Below are 26,649 nucleotides of genomic sequence, written 5' to 3'. Positions count from 1 at the left end.
CTCTCTGTCTCTGTTAATAGGCTCATCAAAGGCAGTATTAAGTGTTAAAAGACTGAGTAGGCGCTATTATTTTTCATACTGTAGATTTCATTACCTGCTCCAGCAGTCAGTGTTTAAAGGAGGAAAAGGAGCCGGATAGCATATTATGTTGGGAGCGCTGAGTGTGTGTGTGTGTGTGTGTGTGTGTGTGTGTGTGTGTAGTTTTTGTTTGTCTTTGTAACACTGATGCAATACAACAAAGATACTTGTTGTTGCCTTACTGTTTTCCCTCCTCAAACTTGTATTTTTCTTATTTATTATTATAATTTCCTCCTTTGCTCCATTCTGTGCAAGAGTTGGAGTTAAAGTTGTTTTGAAAGCAGGTGTGTGGACAGGAAAGGGGTGAAGAACTTTTCACTGAAAATGTTCTTGTGCTTTCGTCTGCGTTCCTGTCCAACTGTCAAGTGAATTTTGAAATGTCACAAAAATCAGGCATCAGCATTTCATCAGCTGGGTTGAGGCAGATAAACAGCCTGATTGTTGAGCTACATAAAATATGTCTACCAGAAAAAAGTGTCATTATCACAATTGAATTCAGAGCTTTTAAGAGAACGGTTGCGTTCATTGTCGGTGCTACATCTTGATTTGCAGCAGTTGTTGCTAATCATGATTAGTCAACACTACATGGGAAAAGTCAAGGAATTCACACACTACTTTTTGGTTCTTTGGACTGTCTTTTTGACTTTTTTGTTAATATGTTTTAGCTATACACCGACAGTGGGTATATTATGCACATGAATGGCAACAGGTGATGATTCCTGCAACGCTGCATTGTACAGATGTTTTGCAGAAAACATGTCAGAGTTAGCAGCGACATTTTTTCAAATGAGACTGAACCGAACAGAAAGAGATACAAGGAGAAAAGCTAAGGGAGGTGGATAATAAAGGATTGCCAGGGACATTGACTGAATGATCTTGTGATCCTGCTTGTGGATGTGTGGCATATGGAAAGACTGATTGTTGTTTTGTTAGGTGATAACCAACTAAAACCTGGATAACTGTCTCATCATTTCTTCCATTTCTCTCTCTGTGTTTCCCTCTAGATTGGGGAGAGGCAGCATGTGTTGGTGACAGAGGAGTCATTTGATGCCCAGTACTATGTGGCCCACAACAAGTTCTATGAACAGGTGAGATATTACCTCAAATTATTTCTCTACATACTGCCCTGCACTGCTGACATTCTGCTCCTTACATAATGTAAACCAAAACAGCTGCCTGTCCAGCCCAGTCTCACTGTATTTTGTGTCATGAAATAGAATCTACAGATTCCTATGCATGAGCACAAAAGTCAAGAACAACTTTCAAAGTAATGTATTTCAGTTGTAAGTATATTTTGTACCTGTACTACGTACCATGAGGTAGTATAAAGAGTAAGGAAGATCGCTCAGCACGACTTTCCTGGAGATCATGGTTTGATTCCTGAGCCCGCTGTTTGTTTCTGTTTTATGTTATGTAGGCTTAACATTTTGTCACATTAGCCATGACTTTTTCTCAACCTTAACTATGACCTTTCTCTACATTTAACCATTAGATTTTCCTAAAGTTAACCAAGTTGTTTTGTTGGCAACACCTACCAGAATTTAGCCACTTCCAGTAAAGGAGAGATTGTGTTCATGACACAAATTAAATTCATGTGCATACGCATGAAAAAACGTACACAGTTTTTGTCCAGGGACACCAACCTGTAGATTAAATTTTGTGACTATTGCACAAACTGTCGTGAGACAGTGTTGGTCTTTCAAATATAGACCATCCAGTTTCCCACATGTTGCAGAAATCCAAAAGATATTGCAGTATTTTTCTAGCTTTGAAATAGAGAGTTTTGATCTCTCCAAGGTCATGCACATGTAACATGGAATTTCTCTGTTAGGGAGACTTTGTTTCGCTCCAATCTGAGGCACACGTGAGATCCTCAGTCCCCATTGGCTATTTAGATTTTTATCAAGCCAAAACTCTCATTCTCCCATCATGCAACCCAGGCTGGCTGCAACTTATATCATGTTGGGACCCAGCAGAAGTAGCTCAGTGACCTAGTTAAGGCCCTGATCTATCATTTAAGAAGCTGCTGCTGAGGCATACAAGCTTGGACAAAATTTCTGATCTCAGTAACGTTTGGAGAGTATTTAACCAATATCACTTGTTGGACAAAGGGCATTTTTATCAATTTCTGTTAGCAAATTAAACTTGTTTGTCTGGTACAAACTCCCTTCAGCAGAGCGGATGCTTACCAACACAGGGCCGAGCATATATATTTGATGAATCCAAAAATAGTTAAGTTGGCTTTACACACTGTATCCACAATCTGAAGATTAAACAAGCAGTAAATTAATCTGCATTTGAAATATATGTATTTTTTTCCTATGTGAAGCGAAGCCAACTCTTGCTCATTTTCACACTTACTAAATCAGATCAGTAGCTTCGCTCCACATGTCACAGAGTACTCACAGCAGGTGTCTGAAGCTTAAGCTCGTATTGAATAAAGTAGGTTAGCTGTAATATCGCGCACGCACACACACACATATACAGACACACACACACACACACCCTGGGGTGGTCAAGAGAGCATTTGGCAGTTGATAGCAGCAGTACTTTCTGCCTTTTTTTTTTTTTTTTACTGTACTAACATTAAGGTCAGCCCTAAAGACATGTACATTCCATCCTACACACACGCACACATACACGTACACACCCGCATGGCTTCAAAGACCCTCTCCCAACCTGTGAAAAATTCACTTTCAAACATCTTCAAATAAATCAATTTCCTCCTGCTTTAACCGTCATCAGAAACATGTTTGAAGTTATGCTTTTTATTAGCGGGGAGGGCAGGGGATGGTAATAATTTTTCCTCCCCTCCACTTTCCTCCTTTCCCCTCCTCTCCTCCTCCTCCTCCTCCTCTGCACTTCTTTTCTGCCGGCTATAAACTTAAGTTACAAGTGTCACTCGGTTCATGTGTGTGTGTGTGCGTGTGTGTACATTCACTCATGTATACAGCGATTGTCGTCAAGAGGCGTGCACGTTGCCATGTTTGATGTTCTCCCGGCTCCCCCCTTTTTTCAGACAGTGAATATTTGGCATGTGCTCCCAAATCGCTGGCTGACTTTGCCAAAGAGCATGAAGCACATGACATCTCTGCACTGATATGTTCCTGTATCTGTCCCTCTCAGGGATATGCACCCCGAACATGTACATGTGTACACCCACGGGACACACACCCGCACGTGCATATGTAAACATGTGGGTGAACAAACACACAGAGGCCTGCCTTGGAGTATGTGTTGTACTTTGAAATCCTCCGGTCATTTTTTCCTGACTATTATTTTCATGCCTAGCTCTTCTTTAACGTGCATAATTATCCCAGCAGCTGAAGAATGTAACGTAAGCCACCGTAGGAGTTGGAGCTTATTCTGCTGCCGCCCTAATTCCTAAAACAACGTTATGTAATGGATCAACTCTTGCAGACAGCAACAGAGGCAGAGTTGCAAATGAGAGAGCGAGGGATGGACGAAAGGAGGTGAAGAGAGATAGAGGAAATGAAGTGGAGGAGTGGGTGGAAGCAGAGAGAGAGTGGGGGGAAAAAAAGGCTTGACAAGGAGCGGGGAAGCAGTGAAAAGAGTGGTGCAGGGAAAGAAAAGGATGGAACAAGATGGAGAAAAGGCCTGGATGGGAGCAAAGAAGGAAGTAAGGGAGGGAGAAAGGTGTGAGTGCGAACAAATGGCCTAGTTTCACTTTTGCACCGTCGGATGGATATCTCTCCTGACAGCTCTAATAGGCACCTATCCCACCTGTGTCTTTGTCTGTGTGTGTGTGTGTGTGTGTGTGTGTGTGTGTGTGTGTGGTGGGGGGTGGGGAGGTGGGGTCCTCCAGTGAGACCTGACAAGCTCTTTCATCATTTAATCACCTTGTAATGGGCCTCGGATGACCCTTTTCTACCCACACACACACATTTACCTCCCCCATCCCCCTGCTGCTTTCCCTGTCCGCTCCCACTCAGAGTAGCCTGGGAGCCCGCCGCCTACACACACACACACACACAGACTTGAGTGGTCACAGTGGTGAGCAGCAGGTGTGCTGATTAGGCCGGCATGGCACCAGTAGCATGTGTATGTGTCTGACCTGGTCTCCTGCTCTCCTATCATATTCCGCCAGCCAGATTGAGACAGACAGATTAAGACTGAGCTCGGACTCATTTCTTCCATCACAGCAGTGCTGTTAACTAGAGAGACCACCCTTCTGCAAGATGACCCACGTCAACCAGCATCCGCTATGCCAAGTGTCACTGAGCCAGAGAGAATCAAGTTTCCCTACAGAGATGAATAAAATATCACGTTATTACTAATCTGTTATCTGTGTGGCTTAGTAGGATTCAGATCTGGTTGTTGAGAATAACCAACATCAGTGTCATACTTCTCAAACCATGGAGTGACCGCTTATCATGTGTGTAGAGACATTTCAATCACCTATCACCTGGGGAACAAATTATATCATGATTTATATCCAAAAAATTAAATTTTATGAAAGCAGTGGTCAGAATTTGTAGTGTTAAAACTCACCAGTTTAATGGCACTCATGTTATGCCTCTACTAGTGTTTGGCAGGGAGAGATCTACCCCTTTTTCCACAGCATGCCTGTGCAGGGAGAGGGCCGAGTACACTTCTGTGTGAAAACGAGGTTTTTTCATGTAAAGTACGAAGTGGAGTTGCACTCAGATCTCTCTTTCCTGGACAGCTTTCAGCCCATAGCCTGCATCAGTGTCCTCACAACAGTGATGATGAGGGGCAGCCCCATTTCAAGCCTTTCACACAGCGCTCTCACACAGGTGTTTACCATAATGACAACTTGCTCAACATCTTTTCTCTCCTCCAGTTAGCAGTGCAGGCCGCTCACTGGGCCATTTATGATATCAGACCCTAAATATCTCTCTCCAGGCCTTAGGTTAACACTACACTATGCAGTCCAATCCCAGTCTAAACCCGTAATATATGGATTTAATAACATATTAGAGAATCAAAAAGAATTACTGGTGTGGACTGGAAACATCATGCAAAAGCTGTTTATAAATCAGTTTATAACAGTTATCAGTAAATATGTGTGGTTTTAACATGTGTTCATCTTACAGAAAAAAAACCCTACAAGATTACATTCCTCATTCAGGCCATATGGCGGTGTTGTCTGTAATATATGAAGTCCATTACATTCCCTTCTTAAGAGCGTGTTTGTAATATCACATTGTCTTCGGTGTAGTGATATCTTTTCTTTGCCAGTGCTCTTAAAAATCATCACGTTTGTGTGCAATCTCAGCGAAATGTCGTGGCACAGGAGGTGTAGAGTCACTTTGTTTAATGTTGTTTTTCTTTTTATATATATAACACTAAATCCTAGCTTAATGATTTTTGTTTGGAGGGAAATGAAGAGGTATGAATAATGATCTTGCCCTGCTGTGGAAGGGGGGCAGTTGAGTCTGAACAGAAGAAGCAGGGAGAGAAAGAGTTTGTTCTCCACACATGCAGCATACATCACTGTCAACACATCAAGTTTCCGCGTAGTTTGAAGAAGTGAAGTGTTTTGAAAGCATTTGCATATGATCTTTACTTACACTGGAAACTCATTAAGAACAAATTCCCTTTCACAACAAGCCATAATTATAACTCTTTGTTTTCCTCTTTCTTTCCCGCTGCGATCTACCGAGTTTTATAGTTGCCATGGCGAAATAATAAGACAAACCAGCAAATCCCACTGGTTTAGTTTTTGACCTTGAGGGCCTCCATAAATGGAACTGAAAACAGTCGGCACAGCGGTGAATGATTTTTTTTTATTATTATTTTAATTTAAGCAGGCAGGGACTAGCTAAATAACAATGTGGTGGAGCGTTGGGGAAAACACAGTTTTCATTGGCGGTTAATTGAAAATGTAATTGACAGATGTGGAGATACATGCGGAGGGTTTGATGGATGGTAATAGAGGTCTGCACTTCTTTCGTGGTGCGGTCTTTTATGTATTAGAAGTGCATGGAGACACTGAAACACAGAGACACATGGGGGTTGTCAGTTGGTCGCTCTGTCGCTGCATTTCTCTTTCTCTTTCTTTCCCTCCCTCATGCACACAGAGAAATAAATAAGACCTCTCTATCTCTCTCTTGCATTCCAACCCCACCACAAAGTGAGCTTTTGGCACTCACTATTGCCCTCAGAAATGAATTAGTCCTGGTTTTCTTTAGGTTAGTATGTCACTACTGATGTTTATACCATGGTGTTGCTCACTGTGACTTGTAATATGTTTGCTCTACCCTGTAATTTTGAAATCATGTGATATCTCTAAGTCACTACCACAGCTGATCAAAGAACAAATAATCGTTCTTTGTCGTCTTTGTCTTTAACAGGGCTTTTTAAATTTGTTGTGGACTGTCATTTGTAACGCTTCCTTGCTGGTTGGCAGGTGCTGGTGCCAAAGAGGCCAGAGTTCAAAGGGAAGATGATCGAGGTCGACATCTACGAGGCAGGAAAACACTTCCTGAAAGGCCGGCCGGTCGACGATAGTAAGCCGTTCACTCCCTCCATCGCTACACCACTGCAGAAAGGAGAGGTGTCTGGCCTGACACAGGTACACACACACACATACACACACACACACACACAATTGATATTTACTCCATTGCTATTGCACTGCAAATAGGTGAGGTAACCAAATTAATGCATTATATATTATATGGCACTAATCTTAATCTTGTTTGCAAAAGCAATTAACAAAAAAGCACATTATGTGGAATAAAGACAAAAAAAAATACAGCTTCAAGCAGCAGTTAATGGGGTCAGTGTGTGTTTGTCTGCCTGCGTGTCTCCCATAAATGCATTTGAGCGAGTTCTTAGAAAGACTCACTTTTCTCTTGTCCTTCTCAGGAGATTAGGCATCTCTCCAGCACTCGCTCTGTTCCCTCTCCCAATCAAAACCATAAAACATTTTGTTTACAGAAGGCTATTCATAATTTTTTTTTTTTTTTTTTTTTTTTTTTTTGTAGTCAGCGAATGAATGAGATATCGGTGGGTGTGCGTTTTTGTGCATGCGTGTGTGCCCGCATTTTTTGATTCATGCTCTTGCAGTTGTGAAAAAGCACCAGCGTATCAGGCGTGAGATGAGTAATTTAAGATAAGCTGTGGCTGGCTAAACTGACCTTACGTTCTCTCTCTCTCGCTCTCTCTCTCCCCCCTGCCACCACACACACACTCGCACACCATGTTAATGTGTCTGTCTCACTGCATGTTATTTTTCACTCTGACTAGCTGTAGCTTATAGCTCAGGACATGGAGCCACAGAGCAGAATATGATACACTTTCTAATTTCACACTCCATCAGCCTTTACTGCCAGACAGGGAGGGAGGAGAAGGAGCAGATAGAGAGAGAGAGGGACGAGTGAGAGAGAGGGACACTGATGAAGAAGAAGGCATGCAGAGAGAGAGAGAGGGAGAGAGAAATGGAAGAATGGATGGTGGGGAGCACGATAAAGAGAAAGAAAGAAAAGGATAGCGAGATATCACATCAAGCCAAGCGCTTTGTAACACAGCAATGGCATGTATGAAAAGTTGAGCAGCACAGACCAGACCTTGTAAAACTAGCTGCCTCATAAAGTGACTCTGTCCTCGCAAGCACACACACAGACTTGCACACACACTCAGCCTTTCTTGCACAAACACATAAAACCCCACTCCCTCATTATTTCTCTTTTACTGATACTGTAAGTCACACACACAGTCACACTTTCTTTTTCTTTCTCTCATACTGTTAGACACACACTCTCTCTTTGTTAGTCTGACATACACTGGTTTCTTCGCCTAATAAATACCTTTCTCCACATTTTCGTGACACCAATTATTACCAGTCCAAAACTCTAAACGTCTCACACCCCTGATGCTCCGATAAGGAGAATTTAGTGAGAGGGGAGGCAGGCTGGGAAGAATGGAAGTGACGTAATCTACTGGAGGAGAATTTACTGTGAAGGAGAGACAGGGAACAAGCGGCGTTGTCTTCATCTGCGAACGTTCTTAAAGCTGCAATGCAAAACTTTTCACGTTAAGATACAATAGCAGGATATGTTGAAGTAATATCATACGAGGGTAGTCCTGTTAACAGTTAGTGTGATGTTGCTTTTAGACAACAGTTTGCAAACAACCCCACTGATCAATAAGCAACAACAGATTATGATTTATTGATTTCAGAATTTTCTTGGCTCCACCAGCACAAATAGTTCTGAATTGAAGCAACTGAATTGAACATACACAATTATGACCACAAACTAGCTTGCCTGGAGGTTTCCATCGCAGCATCCACTCATGGTACTTTCTTGTCCTGAAAGTTGCCTGTAAGGCAGCACTTCCTAACCCTCATCTTAATCATAGCTGTAACTGTAACCACAGCCTGGGAGGCAGTGCTACCTTATATTCAACAATGGGGGCAAAAAATGCAGGACGTGTAATATATTTCATCAGTCTGTGTCTGTGTGACCTGTGTGTATATGCTCAGAGGTTTCAAGTTTCTGTGCTTTACTTGTCTATCAGTACATTGGACTAAAAGGTCCAGAGCTTCAAGTGACTCAACAGTTCAACATTCAGTTCAACATTGCATCACAAAATAATATTTAATCACAGATTCATTCCTAAATGCCGGAAGGTGTTCAGGAGTGCTTTTATTCCAGTAACAAATACATTAACCCTAACCCTAACTGCAATGAAAAGAAACTGACCATTTGGCTGGAATAGGCTTTTCGGTCATACTTGTGACATTTGCAGGACATCTGTCATTTGCCAAGGTGAGGCTAGTGGCCACAGTGCAGTGAAGCCATATAAAGGATGGACTAGAGTTGGAACAAAGACAGCAGAGAAGCTAGACGTGCAGCAGATGAGACAGTCAGAACTTGGCATCTCTTTTCCGTTGTTGTGACGACAGGGCTGAGGAGTGACAGGGAACTGGCCTCTATTCTGCTTTGAGACGATGAATTGTTGCCCGTTGCTGTATTTGTGACAGATCGGCCATGCTGCAGTGTCCCACAGAGTTCACCGGTGATGATGGGGAGCATGATTATAAGCCTAGCTCTTATGACCTACACTGTTGGCTCTTAATGACAGCAGAGGTGCACTGGCGCACAGAGCGAACAGATAAGTGACCTAATGGCTTGGAAACACTGCAGTATAAGTCGAGCCACACACACACATGCACACACACATGCACACCTACAGGAGACACTCCAACTCCATATGTGATCAATGCCCTTGACAGCGTCATAGCATTTTAACATCAACGTGCCCACTATTGCTCTATGTGAATGGCCCTGGATGGCACTCTTGTTATTCACTCACACACACACACACACGCACACACGCACACACATGCATACAGACAGCACAACATGACTCTAGCATATGCATGTCTGCACACATGTGTCTAAGAATATAAGAATATGAACTCAAACACACACACACACACACACACACACACACACACACCAGTGCCTGGCCTATATATATTTGAAGCCCATCTATTTTCTATGAGTCTCTGCATGATTCCACCACACACTGAGCTGAGAGTGTGTGTGAGATGAATGAGTGATTAGGCAGGCAGATAGGCACTCACCTCCATGCCAGACACTGTAAGGTCTATAATTTCAGCCTTTCAGCAGAGAGAGAGAGAGAAAGACAAAGAGAAGAAATGAAGGACAAGCAAGGAGAGAGATTGTGTGTTGAGGTGTGCAATAGCTGGTCACAAGACAGCAGCGCAGACCTGTCATTTCATCTGAAATGCAGAGGAAGAGTAGAAGAGAGGAATGTGAGAGGGAAAGAGGGAGAGATTGATAAGTTAGTGATTAGGTAGGCAGGGCAACATGGTAAGGTCTATATTGTCCGTTTGTAGGACAAGAGAGAAAGACCTATCATTTCAGAGATGGAGAGAGAGGTAATTGCACAGCCACCGGCATCCATACTGATGCATGTGTGTGTGGGAATGCAGCCATATGGCTGGATGGATAGACTGCTGAATTTATGGATGGATACATGGATGGGCTGATGAAAGCATGGCTGGCTGGATGTAAATGGACGAACTTGCAGGTGGAAGGATGGGTGGGAGCTTGAGAATATGGACAGGTGGATGGATGGATACGCAGATGCGGAAGACGATGGGTAGATGCATGTGATGAATGGGTGGATGAACAGACGCACGGATGTGTGAATATATAACGGGTATGGAAATTGTAGACGCATGACTAGGTAGATAGGATGAATGTATGGTGATCTAATGGCACAGTGCTCTTTGTCCATGTGCAGCAGCACACAGCTGTTGTGTTGAGTGCTGCAGATGACAGAGGAGGCGTGTCTCCAAAGCCAAGTGTCAGTGAAGCACACATCACAACATAGTGTATACATTTGATCCTAGTGGCCCCCATTATTGAAAACTGGGGCTGAGACTGTACACTGGGGTCTGTCTGTCCTTCACGCGCAATTTCGGAGCCTCTGTTGGCCTGGCTTTGGATGAAACATGGGGGACTGATGGATTTGAACACTGGGGTCCAGCATTTTGAAAATAACCTTATTGGTTCACAAGGCCACCAGCAGGTTGACATGCCCTAAGCTTCCCGATCAGAATCTCCGACACTGCCGGGTCAAATTTGATGAACCTTTGGGAAATGATGTGTTTTTACATTCATATCCAGTATCCACAAAACAAAACTATATTGTCCATCTCAGCGCCACCAACAGGCTGGAATGACCCCAAGCTTCCAGCAGCAATGTTGCAGAACACATCACAGATAAAAAACAAAAAAAAATTACACCCAGGACAACTTTTATCAGTCACTGTTAGCTTGTTGAAGCTTCAGGTTTTATTGGATACATTTGCACAGGTTGAAGTTTCCCAAATCTGATTTTCTTTTGCCTACATGTGGCAGTGATCTGAATTTTTCCGAGCATTGTGAACACAAAAATCTGATCTTTTCTAATTATATTTGAGCTTCTGTCATATGAGATCTTAAATCATTTATTACTCTGACCCTCGGTGATGTGATGGCTGTGTGAATGCTCAGATCAGAATCCAAGTGTTGTTGTTTTTTTTCCACCGAAAAGGTAGACATCACTACGTCATCATTTATTCATTGTCAGCAGTGATTGGCCAAAACAAACAAATGGAGGACAGCAACGACAACAGGGAGACAGGAGGTTGCAAATTTAACAGCTACATGGGACGATGCTTCAATCCAAGCCCTTTTTTGCCATCTTGCCCTCAGCCTGAACAGCTGACAGACTGCCACCACACCACCATTACCACAGAAAACAATTCAAGAAATGAATGCTTGCACTGCTATTTCATATATTGTGATGATGGACTGTCATGCCAGTGACATTTTTTTTGTTTTTCAGCAGTCATGCTTGCTGTAAATGGGCACATGTTGGCTCATGTCAAATCTGTTCACACTGATGTCACATTTGGTCACATGCAGAGATGAATATGAACAGTTTTTCAGCTGCAGTGTGAACGTAGCCATTGTCTCAACTAAATAATCTGAAGGCTTAGTAGACCATAATTCACTGCTGCATTACCATCTTGAGTCAATCCAGGGAATGGTAACACATTCCCCCTGATTGGTGCAGACTACTGGCTAGGCTTGAATTACTTGTGATTTTTAGAGCTGATGATAGGCTTTATGCAAACATTAGATTGCATGTAACTCGTGGAGCCGACTAAAGGTTAGAGCAGCATTACTGTTCACCGGCTCACTTGAGGTGAATGGATTCAAGCATATTGGAGATTGTGTTGAGAATGTGTGAAGAAACAAGGCTGCATTTCAGGATCCAATTTTGAAGACAGGTCTTCAAAAGAGCATTGTACCAACCTCTAGTCAGTGTCACAATGTTTGTTGGCTAGCTGTTATTTGAACCCACTTCTATAATACATTTTAAATGAGCTCATATTCTCAGTAGTAGCATGCCATCTGTAGGTGTGTATTTTGACTTTGCCTTCTCTCTGTATCCTCTCTCTTCATTTAACTCTTTCCATCTCTGTCAGTCTCTTTCTTGCATTCTCTTTCTGTCTCTTTCTTTCCCTCTTCCTTGTTCCCCTGTTGTGGTGTGACTTGTTATTTCAAAAGGCCGTGGTGTTTTTGTGGTTTGATGCCATGAAAGAAGACCAAGGTTGTGGAGAGAGAGCGAGGCAAGGAGCTCAACAATCTCGCTTGCGTTGACATGGATGACATCTCTTGCTCTGCTTTCTCTCTCTCTCTCTCCCTGTTTCTCTCTCCTCTCCCTCATTGTACACTATAAACACAAACACACACACACACACACACACACATACACATACACAGACCTTTTGGTGAGATTTTTAAACTGCAGCTGGACTCAGGGGTCCGGAGCATGCCTCCAGACCCCCTCTAGTTGTGGCAGGTCTTCTCTATCCATGCGATGTTCTCACCTTTTTTTTTTTTTTTTTTTTTTACCCTTTACCTGTTTGCGTTCATGTTACTGCTCAGAGGTAAGAACAGTAATGACTTTTAGCATGACACAATGGCAGAAAGAGCACTCAATAGCAAGGTGAAGGAAAGACACCAGTCCTCATTTTTCAATGAAAATAAGAGGAGAGAAGGTGGGAGAAGGTGGGAGAGAAAGACAGAGAGAGGCTGGCAAATGAAGCAAGAATGAGAGAAAGGTAGAGGGAGAGAAAACAGTTTGAGTGCCTTTCAATAATCAGCTCCTTTCACCAAATACTGTCTCAGGGAGACAGAGAGAAAGTGAGAGAGAAGAAAACAGCTCGCCTCCTTCCGCGAGACAGCAAATTGACAGAACAAATGAAAGGCAGAATGAAAAAAATGAAAGAGCTGGGAGATGAATATGGGGGGTGAGCAGTGTCCCTCCATCCATGACGACAAATTGACGGAAAAACAGAGAAATGGAAAGATTGAAAAGCAAGGTAAAGGGAGGAATCTTCCCTATAGGGTTAACCTCTCCTCCTGTTGTCTCTTGCCTTTCTTTCTCCTTTTCTTCCCTTCTTTTCTTTGTCTTTCTTTCTTTGGTTTCTTCTTTCTTCTTTTTTCCTTCTTTCTTTTTCGCCTTCCATTCCTCCCCTGTTGTGCTGCTTCCTCTTGCCTCTTGCTGTCGCTCTCTTCCCAATCCCCTTTCAATCCCTCTTTCAATCCTAAATATTAGTGCTGTCACCCTGTGCGTGCATGTGTGCGTGTGCGTGCATGCATGAGTGCGTGTGTGTTTGTGTGTGTGGCAAGGTAGAAAACGAAACACACACCTGGAATTGGGGGCATCTTAGGGTGTAGGCGGTCAGTCAGTTGCTAATTGTGTCTTTACACAGTCTAGGACAGGCTGAGTGGGTGGGATTGCTGTTACTTTGCATCATAGCGCATACATACACACACACACACTCTCAGAGTACATATGCAATACAAAGCCTACACACACAGATTCTCATACATACACATGTATATGTACACACATACACACATAGAGTTATACACAGCCCCCTGGCATGCCTGGCAGACTCCCGACTAGCCGCAGGCTGTTTGAAACACTTGGCTGTACATGTACACAACAACACACACACACACACACACACACACACACACACACACACACACACGCGCGACACAGACACCGAGAACAGAACACAACACAAGCACACGCCGAAAAATCTCTTATTTTTCGCCCCCAAACAATTGAAGCGCTCAGCACTGACATGCCTAGATGCAACTGTGATGGCGTGTTGCTTTGATGTTGCGTTATGCACACATGTTGTCATCCGTATTGTCAGGAAAACAACAAAAACCAAAGATTAGGCTTTCTTCTCTGGTCGAGATAAAGTTAATCCTCTCAAATCTATTTTTAACGTCTGTGTTTAAAATGTCAAAAGGTTTTACTTGGCCCTCGCATGACTTTGTTTACTTTAGTAGCAAATAATTTGTTTAGCCTTCAAAACATCCGTCATAGCTATTTTTGGCTTTTTATTTAGCATGTCAAATTGTATTACATGGCCCCTGCTTTGTGTATATTTGAAAAACCAAAGTCACAGTAACAAAGGAGTAAATGTTGAGCCATCAAAACATCAGTCACGTCTATTTTCAGCATTCTTACTTAACATGTCAAATGGTATTACACGGCCTTGTCCTACGCTGTTTATTTAAAATGTCAGAGGGTTTTAAATGCCCTTTGCTCTGCGTTTACTTTTAGACCAAAGATGGAAAGATGCAACTAACAAAGTACTTAGCCAAGAGACTGTTGAGGAGAAAAAGGATGTGCAGTCATTGAGTAATCTTTTTTTTTTTTTTTTTTTTTTCTAAGATCTTGTTTTTTGGCTTTTTCTTCCACAGTCTTGTAAAAATAGATTTTCCCCAGTATGAGCCATGTAAACAAGTTCCTGTAAGCAAGGTTTGTCGGTAGATGAGTCAACCATGGCTTTGTGTTTTATCTCGTATTTTACCCTCCTCTCAAGGCCAACATGCTTTCAACAATTACAGCTGCAGTCGAGGTAAAAGCACATCATCGCAGGGGATTCTTCTTATTGGAATATTATTTGATTCAGAGAGAGGATCATCTTTGTTTACAATCACAATCCACAAAACAGGCTTCTGAGAGTTCACGCCAACAAAAAAAAAGATTTTGTCTTGCCATTTGGCTGTCTGCTGATCAGTACGTGTCTGTTCTAGTGATTCTTGTAGTTTCTAGTAACTTTTCTAGTAACTCGTGGTTTGCACAGTGAGACCACGTCTCTAAGTATAGAGTGTGAGCGCATCTTGATGTTGGTCCTACTAAAAGCAGTGATTTCCTTTAAGCTTGTTAAGCTTGTACATGAATTCACAGAAAAGGCCTCATCATCAGTCTCAGGCCTGCATTTTTTTGGATGATAAGAGCATCGATGCTAAGGCACGTGCAGTTGGATACATCAAACCCTGGACAACAGTGGTGTTAAGTTTGGGCCTTTTACCAACACACAGGCTTGGATGTAAGTATCTCTTTTACTATTTGAGTGAGCACCCCTGTACGCCTCACTGGATGTAAGGATGTAAAGAGTTATTATGGTGTGATAAAGCCTATGTTTTTTTTTGTGTGTGTGTTTGTTTGTTTGTTTTTTTAAGTTCACTTGGGCTCTTACTTTCACCTGTTCTCCTTGTAATCTTATGTCATTGCTTGTAGAGCCTGATATTCATGCCAGGACCAACAATGAGAGCCAGAGGGTTTGTTTTAGTTTACTTTGAATCAATCTGTCCTCTTGGTTCCTGACAAATCACGTCTCCGAGAAGAGATCCCTCTCTTCTTGTCTGTCAAACTGAAACACAATGAGGGGGAAGAGGGTTTAGTGCTCATCTAGCTGACGTTTTCTTCTGAATGTGATTGTAAGCAATTCATTGATTCTTTCAGTATCTGGTACTGAGTTTCATGATGATGGCAACAATAAAAACTACTTTGGTAGTGTAGTATGTTGGTGAAAGCTCTTAAACGTGTCCAGGGGAACTGAATATTCTAGTTAATGCCTTTGTTGAGCTCCAGTCATACTTGGACAAGGACAAAGTTGACCAGAAAAGCGCCACTTCTTAATCATCCCACTGATTTATACAAGCTCCATATTTCAATAACCACTCGCTTTTGGCCTTCACATTTTCCCTGGGGAAATGCAGGGCCAGTGGAAGCAGAAACAGAAACCCAAAAATCCCAGGAAATAGGGGAGCTTTTCTAAGACTTGCTTCAGATACAGCTTTTTCACACAAAGTTAGGGTTGGGCTTGACTTAAGCTCTGTTTGCTAGTGGGCTTAACAGCAGTAGGCTACACAAATGGCAAACTGTGGTCGTTAAAACTTGTTTCAGCTTCACCCTGTCATTTTTAATTACTGGCTCAGGGAAACACATAAAGGAGCCCATTTCAAACAGGCACATGACCTGTTATGATTCCCACCCCTCAGTTTGGCATCGATAACTGGGGAAGAGCAGAGGAAAGGAGAGTGAAATAGCGGTAGAGAGTTATTCTGGATGTTTTCTAACCACCTCAGTTCTCCGTGCAGCACTTGGCTCTGTGGATGCAGTAGATCCAGCAGACGTAACCGGAGACATCTCCTCTTTGTGTGAAGAGTAATTGGTATACTGTTGTGAAGCTATTGCTTATGTGTAGGTTTCACCTCTGTGTGTGTGTGTGTGTGTGTGTGTGTGTGTGTGTGTGTGTGTGTGTGTGTGGCCTCTTCCATAGGTTAGCTTTGATCATATTTCCTAGTACCATGTCTCTCTTTCTTTTTCCATTCCAAGTGTGTTTTTTTGTGTGATAATGTGTCTGGTGTGTGTGTGTGTGTATCTGTGTGTGCGTTTTATTTCTTATATGTAACTGTAACCTGTTTGTGTTTACTTCTCTCCAACACCTGAAGGCTTCTCCTCTCTCCCCTGCTATGTTATTAATGGTGGGTGTCATTGCTGCACACGACACGTCACAACCTTAGGCATTTACGAATACTATCCATGTGCACACGCACACAGACGCTGTATGAACACACCAATATACGGTGTTTTTCGGTCTTTAGTTACTGTAATTGTAAACTGTTGAAGTCGATTCACGTGGACCCAGCGGTGTGTTTGTGGGTGTGTGTTGAGAACGACAACGTCCAGGCACGTGGGCGGTATGGCCCTTTTGTCATTTGTTGACTTGTTTAGGACATACCCACTGCTCTCATTTTAACATTTTGCTACAACATTTAAAAAAAAAATCTTTGTTATGAGAGAAGCGGAGACAAAATAGATTTTCTATCCCATTAAGGGAAATTTACATTTTTTGGTGGGATTGTTGTTTAGAAAGTTTAGTAAACTGAGAGCTGACTGTCTGTCAACACTAGTTACTATCTAGTTATGACTGTCTAGCTGCCACTTGATGAGTGCCAAACATGCAGTTTAAATAGATGTAATGTCTGTGTGTTAGGGACACTGAGCTTGGGTGTGTGATTGGCATAGGAACAATTTGTCTTTTCAGCAGTGTGTGTGTGTGTGTGTGTGTGTGTGTGTGTGTAACACGGCAGCAGGTATGACTGTACAGGCCATGTGCTGTGAAGGAGGGCTTCACAGATGAGGTGACAGAGGAAACCCCAAGTGAAAGACGAGAGCAGACCAAGAGCGCAGGAGAAAGATATATTTAGGGACAGAGATGAAAGATGAGAGAGACAGAGAGAGAGAGAGAGAGAGTGAGAGAGAGAGCTCACATCCAAGTCGTGTTCTTTCCTCGCGGCTTTTGTCATGACCCACTAACAACTCCACTGAACCTCCATTCTGCTTCTTTTCTCTTTTCTTTGACCCTGAAACCACCCCAGACAATAAAGGACAATATGGCTTTGTGTTTCTCAAACTCTCTCTCCCTCTCTCTCTCTCTCTCTCTCTCAACAATGCACTGATAAAAAATGTAAGGATTTGAATAGCTGATGAAAGCTTGAACACTTTGAGCTGTCACATGCAACACATGCAGTGCAACTTTAGTAAACACAAGACAAGGCATACTAAGACAAAGCATCAGTCTTTACATCAGTCAGGTCTAATGTACTGAAGTGACTGTCCCGCATGTGCACACGGCTCGCTGTCCTGTAATCACACATTTCTTACTCTGCCATTAGCTCTGCCCTTCCCAAAGATCACTCGTCACAGTGTTTCCATCCTGTGACATCCCTGATTCTCTGTCGGTGAAGTTTCAGCTTCTTTGTTCAGGCACGATGACAAACACCGCTCATGCTGCCCGGTTCTTCTATTTATTCTAGATAAACCAAGAAACCGCTGCTGCAGCCACTGTCTCATGCATGTCTCTGTCTGTCCTCTTAGCCTGCCCTTTGCTTTCTCGCTCATTCTCTGGCTCCTGGCTTCAATTCTGTCCCTCTGGCCAGTTGTAAATACAAGTGCAGCTTATTGTGATTACTATGATCACTGTGGCTTTGTCAAATCGCCTGTGACTAAGGAGCCTGTTACAGTATCTGTTCTCCCTGGCTTTGCCTCGTAAGCCTCCTGAAACAACACATGGACACACACTCACACACACACACACACACATTCATACACACCACTTTCACAGTCTCTGTGTGTCTAGAGTGACACTGACAGCTGGTAGGGATCATGTGAGAAATGTGACCGCGGCACATTGTGCTTTCTGGGTCTCGTGGTGTGTTTTTTTGTGTTTTTCAGTGTGTTGGTAGAATAGCTGCCACAAACCGAGGGAGGAGAAAAGGAAGTGTGTGTGTGTGTGTGTGTGTGTGTGTGTGTGTGTGTGTGGCATTAGAGCAAGCAAGAGAGACAGGGGGACATTTGAAAGTGCTAGGCGCAGAGGGAAAACCAGCTAACTGTACCAGACAGTCTGTATAGTGTTAGATGATTTTCGAGTGGATTATTTTACCATGCTCTACTGCTGCGAGCACAGAGACGGACATTAATCCACTGCAGGCCTACACCTGTGTATACACACACGCACACACACACAAACACACACAGACGCACACAAACACACAGAGAGCAGACATGCTGTCTCTCTCGTCCGCTCTCCTTCACAGACACATGCACAAACTCAGCATGCAAGCTAGCAGGTGGCGAACTATCATTGTAATTCACACCCCCTTCTTCTCCCCTCCTCTTCTTTTCTCCTCTCCTTCCTCTCCTCCATTCTTCCCTCCTCTCCCCTCTCCTCTCTCCCACTGTGCAGACATTCACCTACTGGCACTTGGATTTTCACTTATCCTTCCTAGTCGTAATAGATTTTAGATTGTACTATTCAGTGTCTCTCCAGGCACCCTGTTGTTAAAAGACGCCTGCAGAGAGACAGATAGATAGACAGACAGATAGAAAATGAGAGACAGAACGTGCCCCTGCACTTGTCCTGTCGCCACAGAGGAAGATAATAATAGCGGGGCTGCACTTTGAGTTTTGCTATGTCTGTCTTTCTGTCTCATTAACTAAGTTTCCATCCAACTGTGCACCAAATTTGAATCGAACTTGAGAACTTTGTGAATGTGGGCACATTTCCGTTAGCTTGCTGAAGTGAATAAATACGCCTCTCGAGCGGGGAAGAGTGCTGCATAAGAAAAGACACATCCAGGAGAAAAATGGAAATCCTTTGAGAATGTGATCAGGATTGGGCACATTGTTAATGCGCTTTCATAGCGAGCCAGTCATGTCAAGCCTTTGTCATTTATTTATTTGACAAATCCACCTCGTATGAAGGGCTTCATGTGAAGTGGATTCATCGCTTTGTGTAATTTTCTCATTGACGACGAACTTTTCTTTCTCAATCAAGAAAAAAATCTTTTTAGCCATATTTAGGCAGTTTTATTGAAATGAGCTTTTTCCATGCAGCCTCATCTCAACACATAAAATCACCTCAGAAAATGATTGAATGATGCAAACCCAAACTATTGTCTCTCTTCTCTCTATCTTACTCTCCTTCAAAGCAGCCACTTTACAAGGCTGACAGTGTAACATCATTGAAAAGTCCTTTTCAAGTACAGTAGGTATTATGCTGTTGAGTTAGGATTAGTGATTTGAACCCCTTTCAGATGTATCTGGATTCATTATAACCGCATGATTAGGGATGAGTGGCTCAATGGCATATAAGCACACACCTTAATGTGGCTACCACCGTACATATCCCCTGTCAGAAGGCATCCTCATTGTCGTTCGAGCATCTTTAACAACAAAACAGCGTATCAGTTTCACCATGAGCCAGTCCAACTTGTTGCGTGGCGATCGTGACATTAAGCGCCTGCGGACGTGTCAGCCAGACCTCTGTCACTGAATCCATCTCCATCCATTGTCTGCAGTTCTTACTGTAAGTGTCTCGTGGATGTGTCACACAGGCGTTGTCGGTTATCGTATCCCTCTTCCATTGTGCGTGGTAACAGAGGAAGCCATTCAGCGACAGCGGTAAGGAGAGGAGTGGGTGGCGAGGTAGCGTTCACAAGCATCAGAGAGCAGGACAGGAGAGTGGGAGTACTGTGGAGTATAGAACGACTGAGGACAGACGGTATGCGGCGGCTCACTTGCACGCGATAACACAGCCACATGCATGCAACATGTGTAGGCGTATACACAAGCTTGCTCTAACTTATAAACATAAATACACACAGTTCATAGGTATATATATTGTATAAAGTCTGTAGGTCCCTCTCTTTTGCTCACTTTCTCCCTCTTACAAAAGAGGGAGAAAGTCAAAATATACATGACCATAAACAGACACAGGTAAACTGAATCAGCACAAACTGGGTAAGTGTACAACCAAGAGAGATGCAAAGAACAAAAGAAGGTGACAGATTGAAAGAGGAAGAACCACTACAAGAACAGATAACATCTCACCAAATTAATGGCACATCGCAGAACTGTCCCACTTCGCGTCAGAAAAAGTTACACATGTACTAAACTACCTCTGCAGAGTGAACAAGGGATAAATTAGGTATGTTGCAACATCCAAGCAAGTCAAGGATTCAACTGTCTGTCTTCACATCAGCGGTTCCACTTCAGAGAGCGAGATATTGGCGAGGTTGAGAAGGCAGGAAGTGAGCGAGTGAGAGAAAATGGGCATCAGCAGCGAGAGAAGTGAGGAGAGACAGAATCAGCAAATGAGAGCTGTTAGTTGACTGATGTAGCAAAAGGGGATGTGCAAGGTAGGAGCTAGGAACCAGAGAGCCAGAGCAGTCCATCTCTCTACAGTAAATATGAAGGGCAAATCCTGTACAGTTATCCCTAGCGGACTTGATTAAAGGTTATTGTAGAAAGCCCCTGATCAATTCCTCGATAGTGCCATGCATAATCTTCCTTTCTGGCGATAAGGCGTTTCACCGACTGTCATGCAGAAGGCGAAGTACGGGAGCCATCACAAGGTCATCCCGATCGATCTCCACTCCACCCCGAGATGTAGATAGAGCCTTGGTCTCGCTCTTCTCTCATCCAATTTGCTTAATTTTCAAATTAAAAAATCTGTTGTTTTTTTTGTTTGTTTGTTTGTTTTTGCCTTTGTAGTTGTAGTGTGAACAATTAGCAGTCAACATTTTGATTCCCCCACACCTGTGTGCTCCGCTCTCACAAATTTTGATAAAACTAAATACATGTGCAATCAAATCATTATGAATGAAGACGGGTGAATAGGAGAGAGACAGAGAGGAATAGGGCTTGTTATCGACATTCACCATGTTTTGGTAGCAAATCAATCATCATTACAACTCTAAAATACCAACTTTCAATCATTTCCAGACAATATTACCAGAGAAATTTGTTTTTAACTGTAGCTTTCCCCACAGCCAGTTGCTTTTAGTATCGTTTCAGCTGTACTTGTGATTGGCAGAGCAACATTGTGCTGTACATTTGCATGCATGGCTTTTGGCTCCATACCGCACACACAGCCCACTCAAAATAAGCTCAACACAAGCCTTGTGTCAGTGTACATTGCAACTCTACAACACCGTGGAAGAAACAGCTGAATTTGAGGTTATGTTCAATAAGAAAACACTTGAGCAGAGTGCAACTCGTGCGATGTGCTCTTGAGAGTTCAACTTAAACCCAATCTTGTTACTGCAAATTTACTTCAGGAGGTGTTAACTTTATTAACACACTCTAATCCTGTATGTCTCCTAAACTATCCTAGTGCTCTGTATTAAATTTAATCATTACAATACTGTATTAACTGTTTTACACAGAGATGGTTGCAGTGTCCTAATGAACATGCACTCATTTGCATGGGCAAATAGCTGCTTTAATGAACACTTTCATCCACACAAACTGTCGAAACAAGTACTGCTTAGTCTCCCCGTCAAATTCAATGTAATGTTTAGTAATGGATCAAATTTCCAAAAATTTCCAAATGACTCTCATCCAGCTCTGGAGAGGAGGGTGAGAAGGTGAGAGGACATGAGAGAGACAGGAGAAAGCAGAGGAAATGATAATGCTATGTAATTCCCCATCTCTCTCTTAAATGATGGTCCCATCGAACTGTCTGTGGATCTTCATATCAAGGCACATCAGCGGATGTATTTCCAAATGTACATGACGATTAGAAGCAATGACCCATAATGGTTCATAATCTACCTCCTCTCACAAAATGGCTTTTTTTTATGAAGATACCCCGGGCTGAGGAGTTCATGATCTGGGTGATCTATATGGCATCTATACTCGAGGTGGTTATTTGTTGAAGAACAAGTGTAATCTGAATTCAGGCCGCCTCTTCCCCTATTTTCCTCTTTTCTCCACTGTTTCTAATCCTCTTCTTCTCCTCCGCTCCTTTTCTCCCCAATGGGTCTTTCCCATCATTCACTGTCACCTCCCTTCAGTGGTGGATGTCTTTTTAATGGTCCGACACATTAAGACGAAACGAGACTCTCTGATTACAGACATTTGATGCGTTGGCTCACTGGTCAGTCTGCTGTCAAACCTCAGTTTGATTTGTGACCGTGACCAATTGATTTGATCTTAAGATGATTCCCTAATTATGAATTATGGTCATGCGTTACGCACGGAGCTGTAATGAGCTCAGTGTGCATTTGAGTGTGTGCGTGTGTGTAAGCGCATGTGTGGTGCAGCATTACTGATTAAAAAATTTGGACTTTCTTTGACCCCAATTGACTTGTGATGTTAAAATCCCAGTGCAGAATGATTTAGATTTTATCTAGATGTGGCAACAAGCTGTCTTTACCCCCATGTAAGAGACAGAAAAAATCATTTCTATCCTACCTGGACACATTTACATGTACATTTATTGATTCACAATGTTGATTCACCTCCTGTCTGCGGGGTGGTGTCAAGACCTCATGTTGGCAAGTATCTGCCCTGCTTAAGTTCATACCCTTCCAGCTTCAGGGTTGCTGTTCTGTAACTGACCCTGACTTCTGCCCTCCCTGCGGAAAGAGACTCCACTCCACAGAGTTTGGAAAAGCTCTTTTGATCTTGCTGCACTTAATAAGCCAATAATGAGGAGGGTGTACCCTCAAACCTGAGGTGGTGCCTGTCACTAGTTGGATATCACCAATTTGAAATTAATGAATCATAGCTGGTGGTAGAGTAGGTTGAGGGGCAGCTTGATGGGAATGCAAGGTGTGTTGTATATTCAAGCATGAGATCCAATCAAAACCACCTCTCAGAATTTGTTCAATGAATGGAGCCTGTCCAGATTATGTCCTTGCTATCCATCACAGTGAGTGTCCAACAGGCCAGAAGGAAGCGATCAGAAAAGAGAAGTTTCCCCACAGGGATCAGTGGAGTAGCACATTACTGATACTTCACTAAGCTCAGCCAACACCAATCTCAACCTAACTCTGTTGTCTTCCTGTTTGTGTTCCCCCACAGGAACTGACGGCCCACTTGGCCAATGGCATCCAAGGTCCCGCCTCTCTGTCCTCTTCATCTGGCTTGCTGATTGGCTCGTACAGTCTGGACAGGGAAGGACTGAAGATGCTGGGGATCGGGCTTGCACTGGGAGCAGCCATCTTGGCCTTCATTTTGGAGAAACTGTACTGAGGACGCGTTCAGAGCAGCTTGGAACTGGAAAGCGTGAACCGAGGAGAGAACAGTGGCATCAAAGGATGCTGGATAGAGTGTGGGCGGGGGGTTGAACACGGTGACAAAACTGTCCTCTCCTCAGTTTCCCTCTGGCAGACACTTAGCCCACTCTCTCTTCATCATCTTAAAAAAAAACACAGCAAGGTTCAACTTAAGGAGGATGAAGCAGAAGTCAGTGACATCAAGAGAGTCAAAGATTTGAGTAAGATCAATGTTCTGTGAGATTCATTTTCTTTTTTAAGCAACCTTGGTAGGTTTCTTTTAAATTAGCAGATTTCATTTACCAGCGGCGCAGTCATTTTACTTTGCTGTTGGCTCCAATGTGATGTCAGTGTCATCTCCTTCTGTTTTTAGTGAAGAATAACCGTATTGAAAATGACAGGTCATCAGTCTTCTACCAAGAGACTATAGCAGCCACAGTTTTATACAAACCTTTTTTAAATACAAATTATGTTCTAGATTCAAGATATACTCGTTTTCAAACAGTATCTGTTATTTCAAAGAATTGAATATGTATGAAGGAGATTGTGTTTCATGAAACTTTCTACCATACTCTGTCTCCTGTTCACTGATCACTGTAACCTGGCTTTTCTCATAGTCTGTGTGGGCATGTCAGCATCTGGCCCTGTTACAGTCTTTGTTCGTACTGATTGTCTGCCAGAGGTTCCTGTGCTGCTCCTTAGAGAGTTCTACCTGCAAACTTCAGAGGGGTTTATAATGAAAAAACGACATCAGACTGCACTGAATCAAAACAATTTTGCTAATTGTTCACTCAGCTCTTTTCACCGTGCTAATACACACTGCATCTGCAATGTGTGAATAAAACTGTGAGAATAAGTTAAAGACGCATATACCCCAATTCTCCATTGTAACAAAATGAAAAACGCTGGCAGACTGTTGCACCCAGAGGTCAAAACATAGATTGCAATAGCGTGTAACTGGTGAAACTAAATCATTAGAGCAAGACAATTCAAAAGTTTCCAGTGTCACCTTGCCTGTTTTAGCAGCATATTTCTTCAATAAAAACGAGTGTGTCTGAAAGCATTTTATGCCAAGTGTCACCATTTATGATGAGCATGATGATTGAAAGTACAGCACCAGGGGAGAAGTGGAAGCATCTGTCTGCCATCTCTGATTCTGTTACAGTGGAGATTTGGGGTAAGCTTTCCTTTAACGATATCTCAAGGCGTATCTCCACAGAGGAGATGTAACATGTCCAGGTGAAAGTAGACAAGTGAAGGATTCCAGACATCTGTTTTCATTCAGTTAAATTCATAGTATTTTTTTTTTTTATAGAGGGTCCTGTATCAGGACCCACAGGACTAGGGCCTTGTGGGTCCTGTGTCAGGACTAGAAAGAGTTTTACCAATGTGAGTAAGAGGTTCAGAATGTCCAAGTTGTACAAAGAACGTCCAACCATTAAGCTTCATTTAAGGAATTAATAAAAGAGATGTAGAGAGTTGTAATTGGCAGTCCTGCCCCTTTAGTGCAGAGATACAGCGATACAGGGGCAGGTTTTTGGGGGGGATTATGTAGCTTTCTACCTGAAGAATTAAGCACAACTCCACTCATCACAAAAGAACTTCTGAAAGCCTGTATTTCTTGCTCTCTGATAAGGATTGTTAGTGTATCTGCGTGGGAATGTTTTCACGTTCAATACCAGTAGAAAATCTGAGAAACTCTGAGATCAAACTGTGAGAGACTTCGTATTCAACTGCAAATATTACTGAGCTGTAGAGTGAGAATCCAGTGTTGATCGATTCTCCAACATGCTATTTCAGAGCTACTGGGCAATATAGGCTTTCAGATGCAGCGCGAAAGGAAATAGATTTTTGCCATTATCTGTTTAAAGGCTGCGGTGTTTCCTTTCTGTTTTATGTTTGCATACTGTGGAGGAATACGGGGCGCAGAGGTGAACTGTACAATACTCTGATTGAAGGTCACATGTATCCTTAATTTCAAAGTATTTATTTTTGACCACAGAGACATGGACATATTTGGCATGTATTTAGAGCTACATAATGAGTGTTTTTGATATTTTAGATTGTTTATTTTGTTTTTTTTTCGCTCTTTTTTTGTTGTTTTGTGTTTGTTCTAAAGGTGGTTTTAAAAGACGAGCATGTTCCGTTTGTTTCGCTGTTGTTTTTGCCACAAATGTCAATGTCAAGTGAAGTTGAAAGTGCCAGTCAGTCGGCCAAGTGGATAACGCTGGCAGCGTCTGGGATTGATGGCGGTCACTGACTCTTCCCAGTTTATCCCACAGTCCATCACACACTCAGTATGATTTATTTGGTGTGTGTGCTGACCTGCACCGCTGCAAACGTAATGCACTTGGTCTATTGATAACTACAGTACAGGGCCCTCTGGGTGTATGTAGTGTCAGGTTGTTGCCTTTCCCCAGCCCATACATTGTACCGTCTCTGTTTTTCTCCATTAGCATTGTCACTACCATCAAAACAGTTTAATAAAGGACAAATGGAATTTCTCATGAGTGGTGTACGTGCAGGATTGATTCGGTGAGGGTGAGTGGGTGAGTGAGAGAGAATTCATTCAGAAGGAATTACTTTCCTGTCTCCCTGTCTTTATTTCCTGCTCTCTGTTGCACTCTGCCTCTCTGAATACGGCAGTGTCTCTGTGTTCCTTCTCTAATCTCCCTCTGATTTGAGGTACAACAGTCCCAACATGCGCGCTGAAAGCTCAGACAGTTAATAATGCATGCCCCAATTTATGTGTCGCGTTGCCCTGGCACATGCGTCTCTGTCACAACGTCTATGCGTTTGTACCCATGTATGTGTGTATGCGTGCCCCGTGCAGATCCCCAGCCGCATGTGTCTCTGTCAGCTTGTTTGTGAGCTTGTTTCTGTGTCACAGTATGTGTGTGTGTGTGTGTGTGACTGTGCTATAAATGTGTGTGTGTGTTTGTACATGCCTGTATGATGTGGCGTCTGGATGCTCCTCCAACGCTTAATTTAGCAGAAGGCCAGCATGTATGGACGTGTGTGTGTGTGTGTGTGTGTGTGTGTGTGTGTGTGTGTGTGTGTGTGTGTGTGTGTGGAGGCCGGATGGTTCAGGAGTGACAGCATTCATCGC

The 26,649-nt window shown here is 42.9% G+C and overlaps 1 protein-coding gene across 1 annotated transcript in view; it reads left to right on the top strand.

Annotated features, from left to right (window-relative positions):
• The window catches only part of cdkal1 (CDK5 regulatory subunit associated protein 1-like 1), a 318,909-nt gene extending 292,862 nt beyond the window's left edge, over positions 1 to 26,047 (top strand). Inside the window, exons 13-15 of the mRNA XM_030072443.1 lie at positions 1,083 to 1,166; positions 6,473 to 6,637; positions 23,347 to 26,047. Of these exons, the coding sequence (XP_029928303.1) occupies positions 1,083 to 1,166; positions 6,473 to 6,637; positions 23,347 to 23,517 (420 nt within the window). The 3' untranslated portion in view covers positions 23,518 to 26,047. The remainder of the gene's footprint in view (positions 1 to 1,082; positions 1,167 to 6,472; positions 6,638 to 23,346) is intronic.
• The last annotated feature ends 602 nt before the right edge of the window (positions 26,048 to 26,649 follow it).

This window comes from Myripristis murdjan, chromosome 16, assembly GCF_902150065.1.
Source record: "Myripristis murdjan chromosome 16, fMyrMur1.1, whole genome shotgun sequence".
In the NCBI taxonomy this organism is placed as follows: domain Eukaryota; kingdom Metazoa; phylum Chordata; class Actinopteri; order Holocentriformes; family Holocentridae; genus Myripristis; species Myripristis murdjan.
This window is presented reverse-complemented; position numbering and strand designations above follow the sequence as displayed.